Source organism: Pan troglodytes, chromosome 18 (assembly GCF_028858775.2).
Source record: "Pan troglodytes isolate AG18354 chromosome 18, NHGRI_mPanTro3-v2.0_pri, whole genome shotgun sequence".
NCBI classification, from domain to species: Eukaryota; Metazoa; Chordata; class Mammalia; order Primates; family Hominidae; genus Pan; species Pan troglodytes.
Window position 1 is genome coordinate 88,187,547 of NC_072416.2, and position 18,851 is coordinate 88,206,397.

At 46.5% G+C, this 18,851-nt stretch overlaps 1 protein-coding gene across 1 annotated transcript; it reads left to right on the forward strand.

The window, feature by feature from the left end:
- Positions 1-4,456: 4,456 nt before the first annotated feature.
- Positions 4,457-17,239, forward strand: LOC134808778 (AFG3-like protein 1). Its single transcript, XM_063797569.1, has 6 exons — positions 4,457-4,659; positions 9,739-9,826; positions 12,263-12,357; positions 13,800-13,950; positions 15,381-15,555; positions 16,567-17,239. Exons 1-4 carry the CDS (start codon positions 4,525-4,527, stop codon positions 13,818-13,820), a joined length of 339 nt encoding a protein of 112 aa, XP_063653639.1. The 5' UTR covers positions 4,457-4,524; the 3' UTR covers positions 13,821-13,950; positions 15,381-15,555; positions 16,567-17,239.
- The last annotated feature ends 1,612 nt before the right edge of the window (positions 17,240-18,851 follow it).

Sequence of the window (18,851 nt, forward strand, 5' to 3'; positions counted from 1 at the left end):
TGTGTGGTGAACTGCGGACAAAGTAAGAGAAATTGGTCTGTTGACATACAAGTCATTTGCAGGCTTAGGAAAGACAGCCTTTGCCATCCAATGGGGTTGAATGTAATCTGGTGTGAGGCGAAGTAACATGTCCTGATTGGTTGGGAGAACTACCTGTGGTATCACACAGACGTGTTGAACGTCTCTGGGCCCAAGCTGTTCTCCGGCCTCCGCCTCCCGGGCCCAAGCTGTTCTCCGGCCTCCGCCTCCCGGGCCCAAGCTGTTCTCCGGCCTCTGTCTCCTGAGTAGCTGGGACTACAGGTGCATGCCACCATGCCCAGCTAATTTTTTGAATTTTTATTAGAGACAGGGTTTTACCATGTTGGCTAGGCTGGTCTCAAACTCCTGGCCTCAGGTGATCCTCCTGCCTCGGCCTCCCAAAGTGCTGGCATTACAGGTGTGAGCCACGGCGCCTGGCCAGGCATCGATTTTTCTTAGTGTCCGATGTCCTTCCAGAAGGACATTCCCACCAGCAGTGTATGACAGTGCCCATTACCTATAGCCTCGACAGCAGATTGTGTTGTCATACCTTTCAATGCAGTGTGAGAAATGTATCTCTGTCATTTTAATTTGCATTTCTCTAATCATGAGTGAGGTCAAACTTTTCATATGTTTCAGGATCTATTTATGAATTATGTGCCCATTTTTTCGATTGGGTTCTTGGTATTTTTTCTTCTTAATCTGAGTTTCTCACATATTGGGAATATTAACCTGTTATTTGTGAGATGGAAATATTTTCTTTGTGAATTGCCATTTGACTTTGTGTTATTTTCTTTCCTATGGCAAAGTTTTACTTTGCTTACATTTTTATATGGTCACATTGATTAATATTTATTTCATCTAGGTTTTAATGTCTGGAAGGGCTAGTCTCCCCTTTGCAATTTTTCTTTTCTTTTTTTTTTTTTTTGAGATGGAGTCTCGTTCTGTTGCCCAGGCTGGAGTGCAGTGGTGTGATCTCGGCTCACTGCAAGTTCTGCCTCCCAGGTTCATGCCATTCTTCTGCCTCAGCCTCTGAGTAGCTAGGACTACAGGCGCCTGCCACCATGCCTGGCTAATTTTTTTTGTATTTTTTAGTAGAGACGTGTTTCACCTCGTTAGCCAGGACGGTCTTGATCTCCTGACCTCATGATCTGCCCGCCTTGACCTCCCAAAGTGCTGGGACTACAGGTGTGAGCCACCGTGCCTGGCCATTTTTTTGTATATTTTTAGTAGAGATGGGGTTTCGCCATGTTAGCCAGGATGGTCTTGATCTCCTGACCTTGTGATCCTCCTGCCTCAGCCTCCCAAAGTGCTGGTATTACAGGCGTGAGCCACCGTGCCCGGCCTCAATTTTTCTGTTTTAAAAAACGTCTTCTGCTGGGCATGGTGGTTCACACTTTTAATCCCTGCACTTTTGGAGGTCCAGGCTAGAGGATCATTTGAGCCTGGGAGTTCCAGACCAGCCTGGGCAACACACAGACTCCTTCTCTACCAAAATAATTAGCTGGTGGTGGTGGCATGTGCCTGTAGTCCCAACACTCCAGAGGCTGAGGTATGAGGATTGCTTGAACTTTGGAGGTCGAGGCTACAGTGAACCAAGATTGTGCCACTGCACTCCAGCTTGGATGATGGAGCAAGACCCTGTCTCAAAGAAAAAAAAAGTTTTCCTGGCGATTCTTACACATATATGAGCTTTTAAAAGCATATATTTAAATAACATTTTAATGACAAAATTTGATGCTCTCAAGTATCAAAATGGAAATACCAACAGCAAGGTTTCCAGGGATGTCCAACACCACAGAGCAGGGAGGCCTGGCTGGGCCTCCACTGTTGAGGTCATCACGGTGCTTCCGCTTTATTCTGATTAACTTTTGGTTACACACATTGAAAAATGACCTAAGAGAGTTGTTTTGAGTGGCGCTTTTTCTCATTGTACAGCTCCTGGTAGCAGTTTACTGCAACACTGATTTCTCTGGAACCTCTCAGTTTCCAGTCATCATTAGGGCTGTTACTAGCAAGGACCTACAAGCCAACCTCAAAATGTGAGAGGGCTGCCGACAGTCTTCCTGTGGTTAGCTGCCACAGTGCCCAGGGACCATCTTCCCTCTCCTCCTCCCCCACTGCCGGCTCCTGTTCCAGCCGCATCAGTTCCTCATTTGAGAGATCTTCTTCATGGGACTGCAGCAACTGGTCCACAGCAGCCTCAGCAACCTCTTCGAAGGCCACATTTCTGGCAAGGGTCACAATGTTTTTTTGAAACTGTGCAATGTTATCTGCCTGGGAAAAACGCTGGGCCTGAACACACTCAGGCCAAATCTTCTTCCACACGCTGTTCATTAGTGCTGGTTTGAGCTCCTCCCATGCGATGGCCATGTCCACAGCATCCATGATGCTGTAGTTTCTCCAAAATTCCCTGATCATAGCTGTGTCCTCACCATCTGCTGCTTCTAGGATGTGCTGAAAAGTCCCTCTCAGATAATGAGCTTTCAAGGTCGAGGCTACACCTTGACACATGGTCTGGATTGAGTCAGTTGTACTGTCATGAAGGTATTATACTCTTGTACTTTTTTTTTTTTTGAGACGGAGTTTCACTCTTGTTGTCCAGGATGGAGTGCAATGGCGCGATCTCGGCTCAACACAACCTCCGCCTCCCAGGTTCAAGCAATTCTCCTGCTTTAGCCTCCCGAGTAGCTGGGATTACAAGCCTGCACCACCACGCCCGGCTAAATTTGTATTTTTAGTAGAGACGGGGTTTCTCCATGCTGAGGCTGGTCTCGAACTCCTGACCTCAGGTGATCCGCCCGTCTCGGCCTCCCAAAGTGCTGGGATTACAGGCGTGAGCCACCGCGCCTGGCCTGAAGGTATTCTACTCTTAGTTATTAGAAAGGTCGCTCAAATTTACAGAGTGGCATGACGCACTGTCTAGTATGAGCAGTGCTTTGTTGGTGAGATTATTTTGGGCACTGTATTTTTCAACGGCAAAAAAAGTAAGTGAACCATTCATGAAAGATGCTCCCGGTCACCCAAGCCTTTCTGTTGGAGCGCCAAATCACGGGCAAGCTGGGCTTCAAGAACCCTTCAGAGCCTTGCGGGTTTCTGAGCGGTACACCAGTAAGGGCTTCAACTTAAAGTCCCCAGCTGCACTGCCACCAAGCAGCAGCATCAAGCGATCTTTGGATGACTTAAACCCTGGCTCAGCATTCTCTCCCTCGGAAATAAACGTTCCTTCGGGCATTCTCTTCCAATCAAGTCTCGTCTCATCTACGTTAAAGACACCCGGGGGGTGTACTCACCTTCTTCGATGATGCTTTTCAGCATTTCTGTGTACATGTCCTTGTTGCTGGGAGCTGCGCTGTTCATCTTGAAGTGGGGAAAACAGTGGCACTCCTTGAATCTCACAAGCCACCCTTGACTTGCGTGAAACCTCTCCGTTTGAGAACCTTCGCCATGTTCACGCTGTAAGTCATCAAACTCAGCCTTCTCCTGAACGATGGCGGCGCTCAAGGTCGCATTTGGCTGGCTCTGGTCTTCCAGCCACAAGCTCAGCAGCTGCTCCATACTCTCCATCACTGCACTTCGATGGCGAGTCAACCGAGAGGCTCTCAAAGGAGTAGCTATTTGTGAACTCGCTTTGATTTTTTCTTTGCTATCTCGAATGGTCGCCACTGTAGAGAGAGCAAGATCTAAGGCCTTTGCGATCTGACTGAGCTTCTCACCCGCTTCAAATCGTCGTAACACTTCCAATTTGAGGTCAAGGGTAATCGCTTTCCGTTCCCATCTGTGGGCCTTTCCCCAGGCATTTCTGCCTCCAAAATGTCAGAAAATCACAGCGGTCTCAAGCGCAAGAACGCTGTGGTTCCTCTACGTCCCCTTGCAGAACTCGGTCAACAGAAAACGAGGCTGCGAAGAGGCTCAGGCTGATGTCCTGGAGACGTGGACGGGTCCCCAGGGCAGGCCCAGCCCCACTGCCTAGCCCAGCTGCTTCACTGTCCCCTCCGAGGAGGCCGCGCGGGTCTCCCGGTACCGCTCGAAGTCCGCGTGTTGGGGCCGTGCGGCCGCAGGCACATACAAGCGGCCTGGGTCCTGGGGCTCCAGAGAACAACCGACCAAGCAGACAAACGGAACTCCGTGAGGGGGACACTGCGGCAGAAACGTCCAGGGGCGGTTTTCCAGTGCAGCGGAGGGCGGACCGGGCGGGTGTTCAGTTTCGGCAGCTGCTTTCCATGGAGGACCCCAGAAATAAGTGTTGATGCAGATGCCCGATTTAAGATAAGTGTAAAGGCGCTGGCTATCCCCTTAGCGCCCAGCTGTCTGGGCAGGGCGAGGCTGCGCTGGCGATCAAACCCTCGAACGGTCAGGCGACGGCCTGGATACCCAAGACGTGGCCCCAGCCGGCGCCGCGCCCCTGCCGCGCATGCGCGAGGCCTCCCTGCGCTCGCGGGGCCCTAGGACCGCTCTCCCATTGCGCATGCGCGCGCCCGGGCGGCGCGGGGTCTGGGTCTGGGGATGTGGTACCGTCTGCTGGCGGCGGCCGGCAGTAGAGCGGTGGCCGGGCCGCTGGCCTTGTTGTGGCGATGTGGTGGCCCAGGAGGCGGCAGGACGGCCAAGACCAGCGCGAGGGCCCTGGGCAAGGCCCGACAGGTGAGCGGGGAGGCGCTCTTCGTCGGTGCCGGGCGGCTGGTCTGCGCTGGACGCCGCGTGACGCCATTCGCCTGCGCCGGCCGCGGGGGAGCGCGGGAGCGCGGCGGCCCTGACCTGGTCCGCGCCGTGAGGCCGACAGCCCCTGGCCAGAGCTTCCCGCCCCCCGCCTCCTCCGTCTCCAAACTCCTGCTCTTCTCCCCGCTACCTCTTCCACCCACTTCTTGCGGAATTCCCGCTGTTTACTGGATGCCCGCTCCCCTCGGACATCGGAACCGGGACCTCCAGCCTCCTTGCTCGGCTTTGTAAAGCGCCGGGCGTTGAGCGATTTGCGCTTGAGTCCCACCTCCTCGCGAACCAGCTTTGTGGCCCCGCGTGCCAGCCCGTTTCCTCCTGGGCTCGGCGGCGTTCGGCTTTATCCACCTCGCAGTTACTCAGTGAACCAGATACGATAAGAGGCATGAAAGGGTTTTGCAAACTGTTCTTTATACAGCGACCAGTCACTGTCGTAACAGCTAATGCTGAGAGCTAAGGGCTTTACGCGGATATTATCTAAGTCTTATACCCGCCCTATAGGTAGATATCGCTATAATCCTATTGTTATTATATTATTTTTAAAAATTTGGGAGCGGGGCCGGAGTCTCGCTGTGTTGTCTAGGCTGATCTCGAACTCATGGGCACAAGCGATTCTCCTTTCTCAACCTCTGAAGTAGCTGGGACTACAGGCTTGAGCCACCGTGCCCTGCTCATAACCCTGTTTTATAGGGTTAGGGTCTAAGACCGGAATATTCTGTATTTTAAGATTGCTTTATTTTTGTATAGATACATCCCAGTGGGCAGCAGTAACGTTGAATTGTTTTTCTAATGCAGAGTTTTTGAATTTTGATCCCAGAAAGCTGTCATGGTTTTCAGACAGCAGTAAAATAAGAAGAAGGATCCCATGAGTATTTCTGTCCTGTCTTCAGGAATGAACTCCCCCCCCCCCCATCTCCATTCATTTGGGAAAGTGTATGATGGTTTAGTTGCTAGCAATATGAGTGAAAGCAGTCTTTCAGCTTTGGCCATGTGGCATCAGCATTGCAGAGGTCCTTCTGGTTGCTAACACATATTGAAAGTCAGCAATATGCAATATCGGTGTGTACAGCCTAATATAGCCCAGGAGAGTTTTGAATCATTGAACTGCTACAGACCCCTTTATGAAGGGAGGACGGACGTTGAATGATCTTTGAGTTCCTTCCCGGACTGGATCATTCATCTGCTTCTCATTTATTAGAGATAGATCTGTTAATCATTTACCAGGGAATATCTTGGTGAACACGACAGGCAAGGGCTCTGCCCCACTGGCTTGCTCTCTTTTGAGAGCTTTATGACTTGTGGACTGAGGGTGACATGCAGAGAGGTTGGAGAGGTGGCAGCAGTTTGCATTTTTTTTTTTTTTTTTTTTTTGAGACAGAGTTTCCCTCTTGCCCATGCTGGAGTGCAATGGCGCAATCTTGGCTCACTGCAACCTCCGGCTCCCAGGTTCAAAGCGATTCTCCTGCCTCAGCCTCCCGAGAAGCTGGGATTACAGGCGCATACCACCATTCCCGGCTAATTTTGTATTTTTAGTAGAGACGGCTGGGCACGATGGCTCACGCCTGTAATCCCAGCACTTTGGGAGGCTGAGGCGGGCAGATCACCTAAGGTGGGGAGTTCGAGACCAGCCTGACTGATGTGGAGAAACCCCGTCTCTACTAAAATACAAAATTAGCCCGGTGTGGTGGCACGCACTTGTAATCCCAGCTACTCGGGAGGCTGAGGCAGGAGAATCGCTTAGAACCTGGGAGGCGGAGGTGGCAGTGAGCCAAGGTCGCACCATTGCACTCCAGCCTGGGAGTGAGACTCTGTCTCAAAAAAAAAAAAAAAAAAAAAGAAACAAAACAAAAAACACCCTAACAGCTCTCCTCATGGAAGCTTATGTTGTGGAGGCTTCCATGCAGTCATCTTTCATTCATTGAGCTACCTACTCTGTCCTTGTTCTTGTAGAGTTTACGTGCTGTGCAAGGAGGAACCAGACAATGGATAAGCAAGTATTAGGCATGTTAGGAAAAGGAAGCAGAATAAAGGAAATAGAAAATGAAGAAAGGGAATGGAGGAGGGATAAAACCTGTTATTTGTTGTGTCCCCTGCAGGAAGTGAGGGATTGAGATGAGCTTGCTAGGAAGATGGAATAGAAAGTGCACTGCCCTAGGGTGGGTCCAGCCTTGAGTTCTGTGTGATCAGTATGAGGAAGAGGTTAGTGATAGACAGGTCAAGGAGGGGCAGGGCCTCATAGGCCTGCTGACGTTGCACCTGTGTGCTGTGTGTGTCTGTGGGACCCAGAATAAGGGTCAACTCATTTATGGCCTGACTGGAAAGAGGACAGCAGCACTTTGCCCCGTTTAAGGGAGTTTGTGTTTTGCCTACCTTCACATCTTGGCTTTACATATACAAAAACTAATTTAGCAAGGTTATTTACTGTGAGCTGTGAACTGACTTGCAGAAAACTCCAAGAAGGAATGGTAAACTCCTATCTTAGTGTTTACATTTACTGTGAGAACTACATCAGGCTTAACCAGATTGTCTCCTAACCAAATCACAAAAGGACTAAATTGCGAATTAAAGCAAAGGAATTGGATGTTTTATCAAGTTTTGGAAGCCTGAAGAGTCATACTTTGTACCTTCAGGGCTGTAGGCTACCTGGTATCTACCCAGCCACCAGTACCAGTGCCACACTGTCTTTGAGGTGGTCCTGGGGTAGTCATGGAAACGCTCTGGAAGATTGGGGCATCAGAATTCTCATTGCACACTTTCAGCTACCAGCTGTCTTCAGGCACTCACATTACCTCTCAGGTTCTACTTTCTCAGATGGGCAATGGGGATCAAGTGAGGTAAGAGGCACCTGGCACCCTACAACGTGCAGTATGGCCACCTTCTGTTGTTTGTGTAGGTTTCCTGTTGACCCACACCTTGGGTTCCAAACCCCCATCGGGGAAACATTCATGGGATCCTTCAAGAGTCATTGCTAGCTCTGTGTCAGGTACTGTGTGCCATTGGTGCTGGGATGGCTGCTGCAGATCGATTTCGTTCACGATGTGGAATCGTTTGTTAGCCCCACAACCTTTACTGTCAGCATTCTCTTTCTGAGTTGCTTTTTTTTTAATGATTTTAATATCTTTTTCATAGTATGTCTTACTTTTTAGTCTACTGTGGTCTTTTATAGGGATATTTGAATAATGTAGTTAATTAGAAAGTTACTAACTGGGGAATGATTTTACTTTGGGGTAGTAGCCTACAGAGTCAGCCTCCCCCTGAATGTTGACACAGCTGAAATAACATAGGTGTTGTCAACTGTGGGTCTTGTTTCATTTTAATAAAATATTGGGGGCTCACACCTGTCATCCCAGCACTTTGGGAGGCTGAGACAGGTGGATCACCTGAGGTCAGGAGTTCAAGACCAGCCTGACCAATATGGTGAAACTCTGTCTCTAATAAAAATACAAAAATTAGCCAGTGTGGTGGTGTGCACCTGTAATCCCAGCTACTTGGGAGGCTGAGATAGGGAGAATCGCTTGAACCCAGGAGGCGGAGGTTGCAGTGAGCTGAGATGGCACCACTGTACTCCAGCCTGGGTGACAGAGCAAGACTCTGTCTCAAAAAAATAAAATAAAATATTGGGGACAATATAAATTCACTGGTTATGTTGGGATTTTGTTGGATACAGTTAGTACTGGGTTATTTGAGTGCTTAGATTTTGTTTTTTAATATTTGTGTGTGTGTGTGTGGTTTTTTTTTTTTTTTTTGAGAGAGTCTTACTGTCGCTAGGCTGGATTGCAGCGGCACGATCTTGGCTCAATACAACTTTCGCCTCCCAGGTTCAAGCAATTCTCCTGACTCAGCCTCCCAAGTAATTGGGATTACAGGCGCCCACCTCCATGCCTGGCTAATTTTTGTATTTTTAGTACAGACGGGGTTTCACCATGTTAGCCAGGCTGGTCTCGAACTCCTGACCTCAAGTGATCCTCCTGCCTCGGCCTCCCAAAGTGCTGAGATTACAGGCATGAGCCACAGCACCTGGCCGACGTTTTCCTCCTTGAAGACTGAAGAAAATACAGAGCTTCTGGAAAAATTATTTGTTTTCTTGGCCTGACAAAAACTTTTACCTCTTGCTGGATGCTGTATTACCTGTCTGTTGTCCCTGCTGTGAATAGCCACTGCACTCCAATGAGACCCCATCTTAAAAAAAAAAAAAAAAAAAAGGCTGGGCTCATGCCTGTCATCCCAGCACTTCGGGAGGCCAGAACGGGCAGATCACCTGAGGTCGGGAGTTCGAGACCAGCCTAATCAACACAGTGAAACCCCATCTCTACCAAAAATATAAAATTAGCTGGGCGTGGTGGCGGGTGCCTGTAGTCCCAGCTACTGGGGAGGCTGAGGCAGGTGGATCACGAGGTCAGGAGTTCGAGACCAGCCTGATCAACATGGTGAAACTCCATCTCTACCAAAAATACAAAATTAGCCGGGCGTGGTGGCGGGTGCCTGTAGTCCCAGCTACTGGGGAGGCTGAGGCAGGAGAATGGCATGAACCCAGGAGGCAGAGGTTGCAGTGAGCCGAGATCACACCACTGCACTCCAGCCTGGGCGACAGCAAAACTCTGTCTCCAAAAAAAAAAAAAAGAAAATAACCTCTTGGTCGACCAAAGATGAGTCATAGTGTATTTCAGTATTTAAATTTTACACAATTTTATGTTTTAGTCTTACAGTCTTGTTTTTGAAGCTGCAATATTTCAAGTTACTAAATAAATTGCCTCAGTTTCTAAGCCGTGTTTTTTGTTTTTTGGGGGAGTTTTTTCTTGCTGTTGGAGGCTATAGCTATAAAAATTTGCAGTGCATTTCTGCAGTGAACTTGTTCCTGTTTATTCTATTGAATCATATTTCTAATGGGATATTTAAGGCAATAAGCTCACACCTCATCCTGCTTGCTCCAGTGGTTGTGGCCAGTGAGAATGTGCAGTGTTGTATTGCAGAAGAAGCTAGTAAAGCTCATCTGGTCTCTTGTTTCAGTGCTTCCAGGGGATCCACTTTCAGAAGCTGACTCTGCAGGCAAGACCGACGTTATTTTCCCGGTGGCTGTGTTCAAAACCACCCAAAGGTACCTGTCTTTCATCCACCATCATTAACAGCATGAGGTTTACAGGAACTGAGTGGCTTCCTCAGAGTGTGACTTCTACAGTGAGTGACCAGGGGGCGAGGATCCAGACAACTCAGGGCACACCCCACTCCACCCCGCCCCATCCTACCCCTTCCTGGCTTCCATATTGAGCCACACAACATCCAACACCTTCTCCATGTCTTTATGGTGTTGATATCTCACTAAAGCTGGTGAGAGAAAAGCTCTTTCCAAAGGAAGGTGCTAGATGAATCTTTTGGAAGGTATGGGAACAAACCTTGGTTTCTGCATATCTGACTCTGAGGACCAGCTAAGCCTCATGTTTGGAAAGCAGAACAGAAACAATGTGCAGACTGGCATTAGCTCAGAGCACACTTGCCCACTTGGAGTCCTTCTGTAGGCCATGGACCTGTGCTTTGTGCTTTGTGTCCAGGGACAGTGTTCACTGAAGCCCCTGGAGACCCTGTGTCTCCACAGAGTAGAAGGTGCTCCCTGCACTTGCCTCAGTGTTAGGACCTGAGGGCACATGCCGATTGTATGAAGCAAGAAGAGAGGCAGGAGGAGGGAAAACTGGCGTCTCTCTCACTTTCTCTATATCGTCTTGACAGTACGGTTGCTTTTCTTGGTGTGATTCTGTCTTCTAAAATATTAGAACCAGGCTGGGCGCCACCGTCTGTAATCCCAGCACTTTGGGAGGCCGAGGCGGGCAGATCACCTGAGGTCAAGAGTTCGAGACCAGCTGGGCAACACGGTGAAACCCCGTCTCTACCAAAAATACAAAATTTAGCTGGGTGTAGTGGCGGGCGCCTGTAATCCTAGCTACTCGGGAGGCTGAGGCAGGAGAGTCACTTGAACCCGGAAGGCGGAGGTTGCAGTGAGCCGAGATCGTGCCACTGCACTCCAGCCTGGGTGACAAAGTGAGACTCTGTCTCAAAAAGAAAAAAAAAAAATGAAATGAAATACTAGAACCTCATCATTTTGTCCCTCAGGGTTTGAGAAATACTTTAAGAGGAGTGGAAGGAACACAAACTGAGAAACATCAACAGCACCAAAAAAAGGTAAAAGGGCCAGTTTGAAAAATCAGACTGTGAAGTTTTACAGTTGAGTACTTTTAAAGCATTCACTGAATGGGCTGATCTCCTTGGGAACTGATAAGCAGGTGGGCCTGTGAGTGTGTGATGGTGACATCGTCTTCCCTGAGCTTGCTCCTGGGCGGTACCCATCCTTCCCAAGTCACCAGCACCTTCTCAACCGGTTTAGATCCTAAGCCTCGACAAATCATTTAAAAATTATATCATGGTGTGATGGTGTGGACTGGGTTTTGGGATTGGCGAAGTCAGTATTTTGTGTTTCCCCTGTGAAATGTCTCCTGCTTGTGTACTGGTGAGCATGGGGTGAAGAAACACGTAAGTCATATTGGGAGGTGTGGTGACTTGCCTTGCTACGAAAAGAATGTTTCTTTTTTTTTTTTGAGACAGAGTCTCGCTCTGTCACCCAGGCTGGAGTGCGGTGGCACAATCTCGGCTCACTGCAAGCTCTGCCTCCTGGGTTCACGCCATTCTCCTCCTTCTCCTGCCTCAGCCTCCCGAGTAGCTGGGACTACAGCCGCCCGCCACCATGCCCGGGTAATTTTTTTGTATTTTTAGTAGAGACGGGTTTTCACCGTGTTAGCCAGGATGGTCTCGATTTCCTGACCTCGTGATCTGCCCGCCTGGGCCTCCCGAAGGGCTGGGATTACAGGCATGAGCCACTGTGCCCGGCCAAGGAATGTTTCTTTGAAGACTCATGTTTGTCCTTAAAATTTTGCAAATTTTTACTCCATCTTGTAATATGTTTGCCATTCCTGGGGTCACCTTGGCCTTCTCTGGCCTTTCATGGTGTTATTTTGCGGCTGTTGGAGTAGCACTGTATTTGTGAAGTGGACAGTGTCATGGCTTACTTGTTCTGGAACTTGTCCTGGAACATTACAGGAAGAGGCTGGTAGGTCCGTGGGACACAAATATACGTAGGAGGCCAGATTTTTTGGAGGAGAGGCAGACTCTGCTTAGAACAGGTGGTTTGTGTTCCCTGGTTCTCTTGAGAAGGGGGACCACCCATACCAGTCTGTCTTACCATTTTCTTCCTTTCTTTCTTTCCCCTAATAACAGCCAGTTTTGGGACTGTTACCCCAAAAAAGTTTACTATTAAAGCTCAGTATGAAGCCAGCAAGGTGAAATTTTAGGGATTTTAGATGTATCTGAAGCTACTTCTCAGCAATATCTCCCCAGCCTCATCCTTTTCCTGTTGTTTCTTTATTTCCAGAAGGCACTGGTGTTATTAAAATTGTGTGTTGGAAGGTGTTTTTCTGTTTTCTGAATCTTCTTTCTCTGGAAAATCATATGTAATTGCTTTGTGAAGTCTTACTTTGTTTTCTCTCAGAGACTGGTGAACTAGAGAATGCTGAGTCTGGAGGAGACGGAGGCAGGAGAGGAGGGAAGCGGGATAACGTTGCCTGGTGGAGGCGGATGCAGAAGGTTTGTGTGCATCTTAGTCTGCGCCTGCTGCTGTAACAATACATCAGACTGGGTAATTTATAAACAGGATACATTTACTGCTCACAGTTGTGGAGGCTGGAGGTACAAGATCATAGCCTGGACAACACGAACGCTGTCTCCACAAAAAATACACAAATAAGCCAGGCGTGGTGGTGCGTGCCTGTAGTCCCAGTTACTCAGGAGGCTCAGGCGGGAGGAGTGCATGAAGCTGGGAGTCGAGGCTGCGGTGAGCCATGATCACACCACTGCACTCCAACCTGGGCAACAGATTGTGAGGGCACCAATCCCATTCGGGAAGGCAGAGCCCTTGGGGCCTAATCCCCTCCCAGGGGCCCCATCTCTTAATACCTTCACCTTAGGGGTTGAGTTCCAACATGGAAATTTTGGGGGAACACATAAATTTAAACCCATATCAATCTTTCTGCTTGTTTAAAGGTGAACTGTTGAATTCGTTCATAAGTTTCAAAGAAATTAGTTTCTAAAAATGTACTGAGGCCCGGTGCAGTGGGTCATGCCTGTAATCCCAGCACTTTGGGAGGTGGGAGGATTGCCTGAGCCTAGGATTTTGACACCAGCCTTGGCAACATAGTGAAACCTTGCCTCTACAAAAAAAAAAAAAAAAAAAAAAAAAAAATTAGCCAGGCGTGGTGGCGTGCACCTCTGGTCCCAGGTACTCAGGAGGCTGAGGCAGGATTGCTTGAGCCCGAGAGGTTGAGGCTGCAGTAAACCATGATCGTGCGACTGCACTCCAGCCTGGGTGACCAAGTAAGACCTTGTCTCCAAAAAAAAAAAAAATTAAAAAAAAAATGTGCTGAGATTTCTATCTGGATTTTATTATGATTATTATTTTTGAGATAGGGTCTCACTGTGTCATCCAGGCTGGAGTGCAGTGATAGGATCACTGCTCACTGTAGCCTTGACTTCCCAGGCTCAGATGATTCTCCCACCTCAGCCTCTAGAGCAGCTGAGAGCACAGGCTTGCACCACCACTCCTGGCTAATTTTTTTTTAAATTTTTTGTAGACATGGGGTCACCCAACGTTGCCCAGGCTCCTGGGCTCAAGCAGTCCTCTCACCTTGGCCTCCTGTAGTGCTGGGACTGCAGACCTGAGTCACCACGCCTGGCCTCTGTTTGGATTTTAACAGACCCCCATAAGAGAGAACCCTAGCAACAGTGGCTCAAACACAGCGCTGTCTGTGGACTTTCTGCTTCTCCTGAGGCATCTGGTGAGCTGCGGCTTTCAGTGTGTGTCATACACCATGTAAAGATCTTTCCTCATGAGAGGAACTGAGGCTACATTGTGTACGGTCGGGGGGGGGGGGTTGGAAAACTTTTCTAATAACATCTGAAAAAGGAAATAGCTATTTTCGTAAAGAAACTACCTTCATTTAACTGAAAAATGTGTTTTCTTTTTTCCACAGGGGGGACTTCCCCTGGGGTGACGAGGATTTCCGCAGTCTGGCCCTTTTAGGGGCAGGCGTTGCCGTGGGATTTTTCTACCTCTATTTTCGAGATCCTGGAAGAGAAATCACTTGGAAGCACTTTGTACAGTATTACCTGGCCAGAGGTCTGGTGAGAGGAATTTATAGTTTACCTACCTGGGAAGGAGGCCGCTGTAGTGGTGCACGTGGTCTGCGATGCCCTTAAGAAGCTGTGAGCTCTGAGGCCTGGGTTGAAAACCCGTTGTGTGGTAGATGTCCTGGGCAGTCCCACCCTCAGGCCATAGATGAGACACAGGTTTACTTTTCCCAGTAGCCAGCCCAACAGAAGGTTAGGAAGCTCATTTTTTAGATGAGACACAGTTTTACTTTCCCCAACAGAAGGTTAATAAGCCCATTTTCTTGCAAGGTGGAAGCTTCCTTAACATCTTGGCTTTTTGTTTTTAGCTTCAGCTTCTGTGAGTAAGTTCTGATTGTCTGATTGTGTCTGTTTATCATCAAGTATCAATTACATATCTAATTCAGATCTTTTGTTTCCCCTAGTGTACCCGTGTCCCCTCCTGCACCCCTGTCCTTTGCTGGCTGACCCTGGACAGCGGCCGGGGCTTTGTGTCTGTGCACAGGGGCATGTGGCACCAGCAAGCCTCTGCCTGTCCTTCACTGGGCCTGGTCTGTCGGGTTGCTGAAGGCTGGTGAAGCACTGCTCAGGGTTTAGTAACCAGGAAGCCTCCGCCTGTCGTTCACTGAGCCTGGGTCTGTCGGGTTGCTGAAGGCCAGTAAAGCACTGCTCAGGGTTTAGTATAAAGTTACATGAGAGCAGGTGCCGTGCTTCTCAGTTGCCCTCAGAAGGACGTTTGTTAAGTGATACAGTGTTAAGATCTGAACTTCTTTCTGTAGGAAAGTCTTGTTTTCCCACCAGGGTTTGTGGCTAAGGCCTTTTTTTAAAAAAATTAATTAATTAATTAATTAATTTTTTTGAGACAGGGTCTTGCTCTGTCACCCAGGCTGGAGTGCAGTGGTGTGAAGTCTTGACCTTCTGGTTCCAAGCCAGCCTCCCACCTCAGCCTTCTGAGTATCTGGGACTGTAAAAAATGTAATTTTTTTTTTTTTCTGATATGGAGTCTCGCTGTGTCGCCCTGGCTGGAGTACAGTGGCACGATCTGTATTCACTGCAACCTCCACCTCCCTGGTTCAAGTGATTCTCCTGCCTCAGCCTCCTGAGTAGCTGGGATTACAGGTTCCGGCCACTACACCTCCATGGGGGGTGGAGGTTGCTAATTTTTTGTATTTTAGTAGAGACAGGGTTTCACTGTGTTGCCCAGGCTGGTCTTGAACTCCTGAGCTCAGGCAATCCTCCCACCTTGGCCTCCCAAAGTGCCAGGATTACAGGCGTGAGCCACTGTGCCCAGCCCGCACTTTTTTTTTTTTTAGAGACAGTGTCTCCTTATGTTGCCCAGGCTAGTCTCAGACTCCTGGGCTCAAGTGATGCTCCCACTTTGTCCTCCTGAAGTGCTACGATTACAGTTGTGAACCACCACCCAAGGCCTTTTTGTCTGGCCACAGGGCACACACCTGTCTTCAGAGAGGTCCCTGATGACTCCTTATGGGAGGAAGGGAGAGCTGCTGCAGCCCGTCTCTGCTGTTGGTCTTCACTCACAGCTGCTGCCATGAGGAGCAAGATGCCTGCTGGTGTGTGTGTTCTGGACAGATCCCAGAGCTTCTGTGAGGTCCTCTCCAGGTATCTGACATGCTGACCGTGATGCGGTTGCGTTACGGTCAAGAGGCCCCTGTCATAAACACGTTCGTGTTGGTCACATGACCCTGAGTAGTCAAGAAAAGTAGGGTTATAGTGGTTTCAGATTCTGTGGAGAGGAGAAAGCAACGCTGTTGTCATGATACCTAAGGAAATGGCCGCACTCTCAAGTTGTGTTTTTGCTGCGCACCGGCTGTCGGGCTGTGCTCGCCGCTGGGTGGCTTCGTGGAGGCCTTTGGGGTTGCAGTTTCATTCTTGGTGGCACCATTTTCTTGTGGTATCTGCAGCTGTGTGGGCGAAATGTTTCTGGATGAGTTCTGGAAGACTTTGCTGTATTGTCAGTCTGAGACCTCTATGCCTTTTAGATTTTTTTTTTTTCAGATGGAGTCTCACTCTGTTGCCCAGGTTGGAGTGCAGTGTACAGTCTTGGCTCATTGCCACTTCCGCCTCCCGGGGTCAAGCAGTTCTCCCTGCCTCAGCCGCTTGAGTAGCTGGGATTACCGGGACGCACCACCACATCTGGCTAATATTTGTATTTTTAGTAGAGACGGTTTCACCACGTTGGCCAGGCTAGTCTCGAACTCTTGGCCTCAAGTGATCCACCCTCCTCAGCCTCCCAAAGTGCCGGGATTATAGGTCTGAGCCACTGCGCCTGGCCTTCCTTTTAGATTTTTAAGTCACTCTGGAATCTTTGGTGCTCAGATATACCAAATTGTAACTCCTCTTGAAATACATGCACAGGCCAGGCTAGAAATGTCCAAATCAGTCAGAAAACAAAACTCGGATCTGCACAGCAGAGTGGATGCAGCTTCTCGGAGACCGTTGGAGTCTCGGTCTGCACTGTGGGGCTGGTCTGAGGCTGAGGCCCGTGGTTTAGTGTTGAATATGATACTCACTGCTTTAGCTGTGGGCTGGTCTGAGGGTGAGGCCCCTGTTTACTGTTGAATATCATACTCACTGCTCTAGCTGTGCTGATTATTTTTCTCTTTTTCCCAGGCGGACCGGCTGGAAGTTGTGAACAAACAATCTGTGCGTGTTATTCCTGCCCCTGGGACCTCTTCTGAAGTGAGGGGTGAATTTAAGGCTGAGTATTGCAGACATAAGTTTATTTCGTGTAAAAATGTAGTTTTCTATTTTTTTTCAGTAAAATACTCCCTTAGTATCCATCAACTACTCGTTAATGTGTTTTTTTCTCATTGGCATGTATCAATAACAAAGCCTTCCAAGGAGGACAGGAGCCGTTATAAGACTGACTAGGATTCAGATTTGCCAAGCAGTGTCTGAGAACAACTTATCAAGGATTGTGGGGAGAGAAGAGAAGGAGACAAAGATACAAGAGTAAAAAGCCAAAAGGAATGGCTGGCCATGGTGGCTCATGCCTGTAATCCCAGCACTTTGGGAGACAGAGGCGGACAGATCACTTGAGGCCAGGAGTTCAAGACTAGCCTGGCCAACATGGTGAAACCCCATCTCTACTAAAAATACAATAATTAGCCAGGCATGGTGGCTTGTGCCTGTAATCCTAGCTACTCAGGAGGTTGAGGCATGAGAATTGCTTGAACCCGGGAGGTGGAGGTTACAGTGAGCCAAGATCATCCCACTGCACTTCAGCCCGGGTGACAGAGGGAGACTGTCTCAAAAAAAAAAAAAAAAAAAAAAAAAAGAAAAAGAGACAAAGGCACACCCCAGCAGTTGTTGGACATTTTACACTTCCATCTAGAACTTAAAGACTAATTTCGTGGGGCCAAAACCAGAGTCTTCTGCTGTTAGTTAGTTTCCCTTGGAGCTAGCCTCTGCACAGGCCTCACCCATGTGGAGATTAAGGCTAGGAGAAGAGGCAGTGGGAGGTGCGTGTGTGAGGGTGGGGCTCAGTGTGGGACACGGCGATGCACCCTAAGCTTGCTCTTGCTCTCTGCAGAAGTTCTTGTGGTTTAACATTGGCAGCGTTGATACCTTCGAGCGGAACCTGGAGTCTGCTCAAGGGGAGCTGGGGATCGAGCCCCACAACCAGGCAGTGGTAGTCTACACCAGCGAGAGTGATGGGCGAGGAGGATGGCGAAGGGCCTCTGTGTGAACACAAAACAGAAATGCAACATTTAAGCTGTGTTGGAATTTGTTTTTCAAGCTTATTAGAGGCATCTGTAATAAGCAATGTCTGTAGTAAAAAATATATATATACTTTTATATATGTATACTTTTATATATATACTTTTACATATATACTTTTATATATATACTTTTATATATACTTTTATATATGTATGCTTTTATATATAATATACTTTTATATATATATACTTTTATATATATACTTTTACATATATACTTTTATATATATACTTTTATATATACTTTTATATATATACTTTTATATATATACTTTTATATATACTTTTATATATGTATGCTTTTATATATAATATACTTTTATATATATATACTTTTATATATATACTTTTACATATATATACTTATATATATACTTTTATATATACTTTTATATATATACTTTTACATATATACTTTTACATATATACTTTTATATATACTTTTATATATACTTTTATATATACTTTTATATATATACTTTTATATATATACTTTTATATATACTTTTATATATACTTTTATATATATACTTTTACATATATACTTTTACATATATACTTTTTATATACTTTTATATATACTTTTATATATATACTTTTATATCTATACTTTTATATATGTATACTTTTATATATATACTTTTATATATACTTTATATGTATAATATACTTTTATATATATACTTTTATATATACTTTTATATATATACTTTTACATATATACTTTTATATATATACTTTTATATATACTTTTATATATACTTTTATATATACTTTTATATATACTTTTATATATATACTTTTATATATACTTTTACATATATACTTTTACATATATACTTTTATATATATACTTTTATATATACTTTTATATATACTTTTATATATACTTTTATATATATACTTTTACATATATACTTTTACATATATACTTTTATATATACTTTTATATATACTTTTATATCTATACTTTTATATCTATACTTTTATATATGTATACTTTTATATGTATACTTTTATATATACTTTATATGTATAATATACTTTTATATATATACTTTTATATATACTTTTATATATATACTTTTACATATATACTTTTATATATACTTTTATATATACTTTTATATATACTTTTATATATATACTTTTATATATACTTTTATATATATA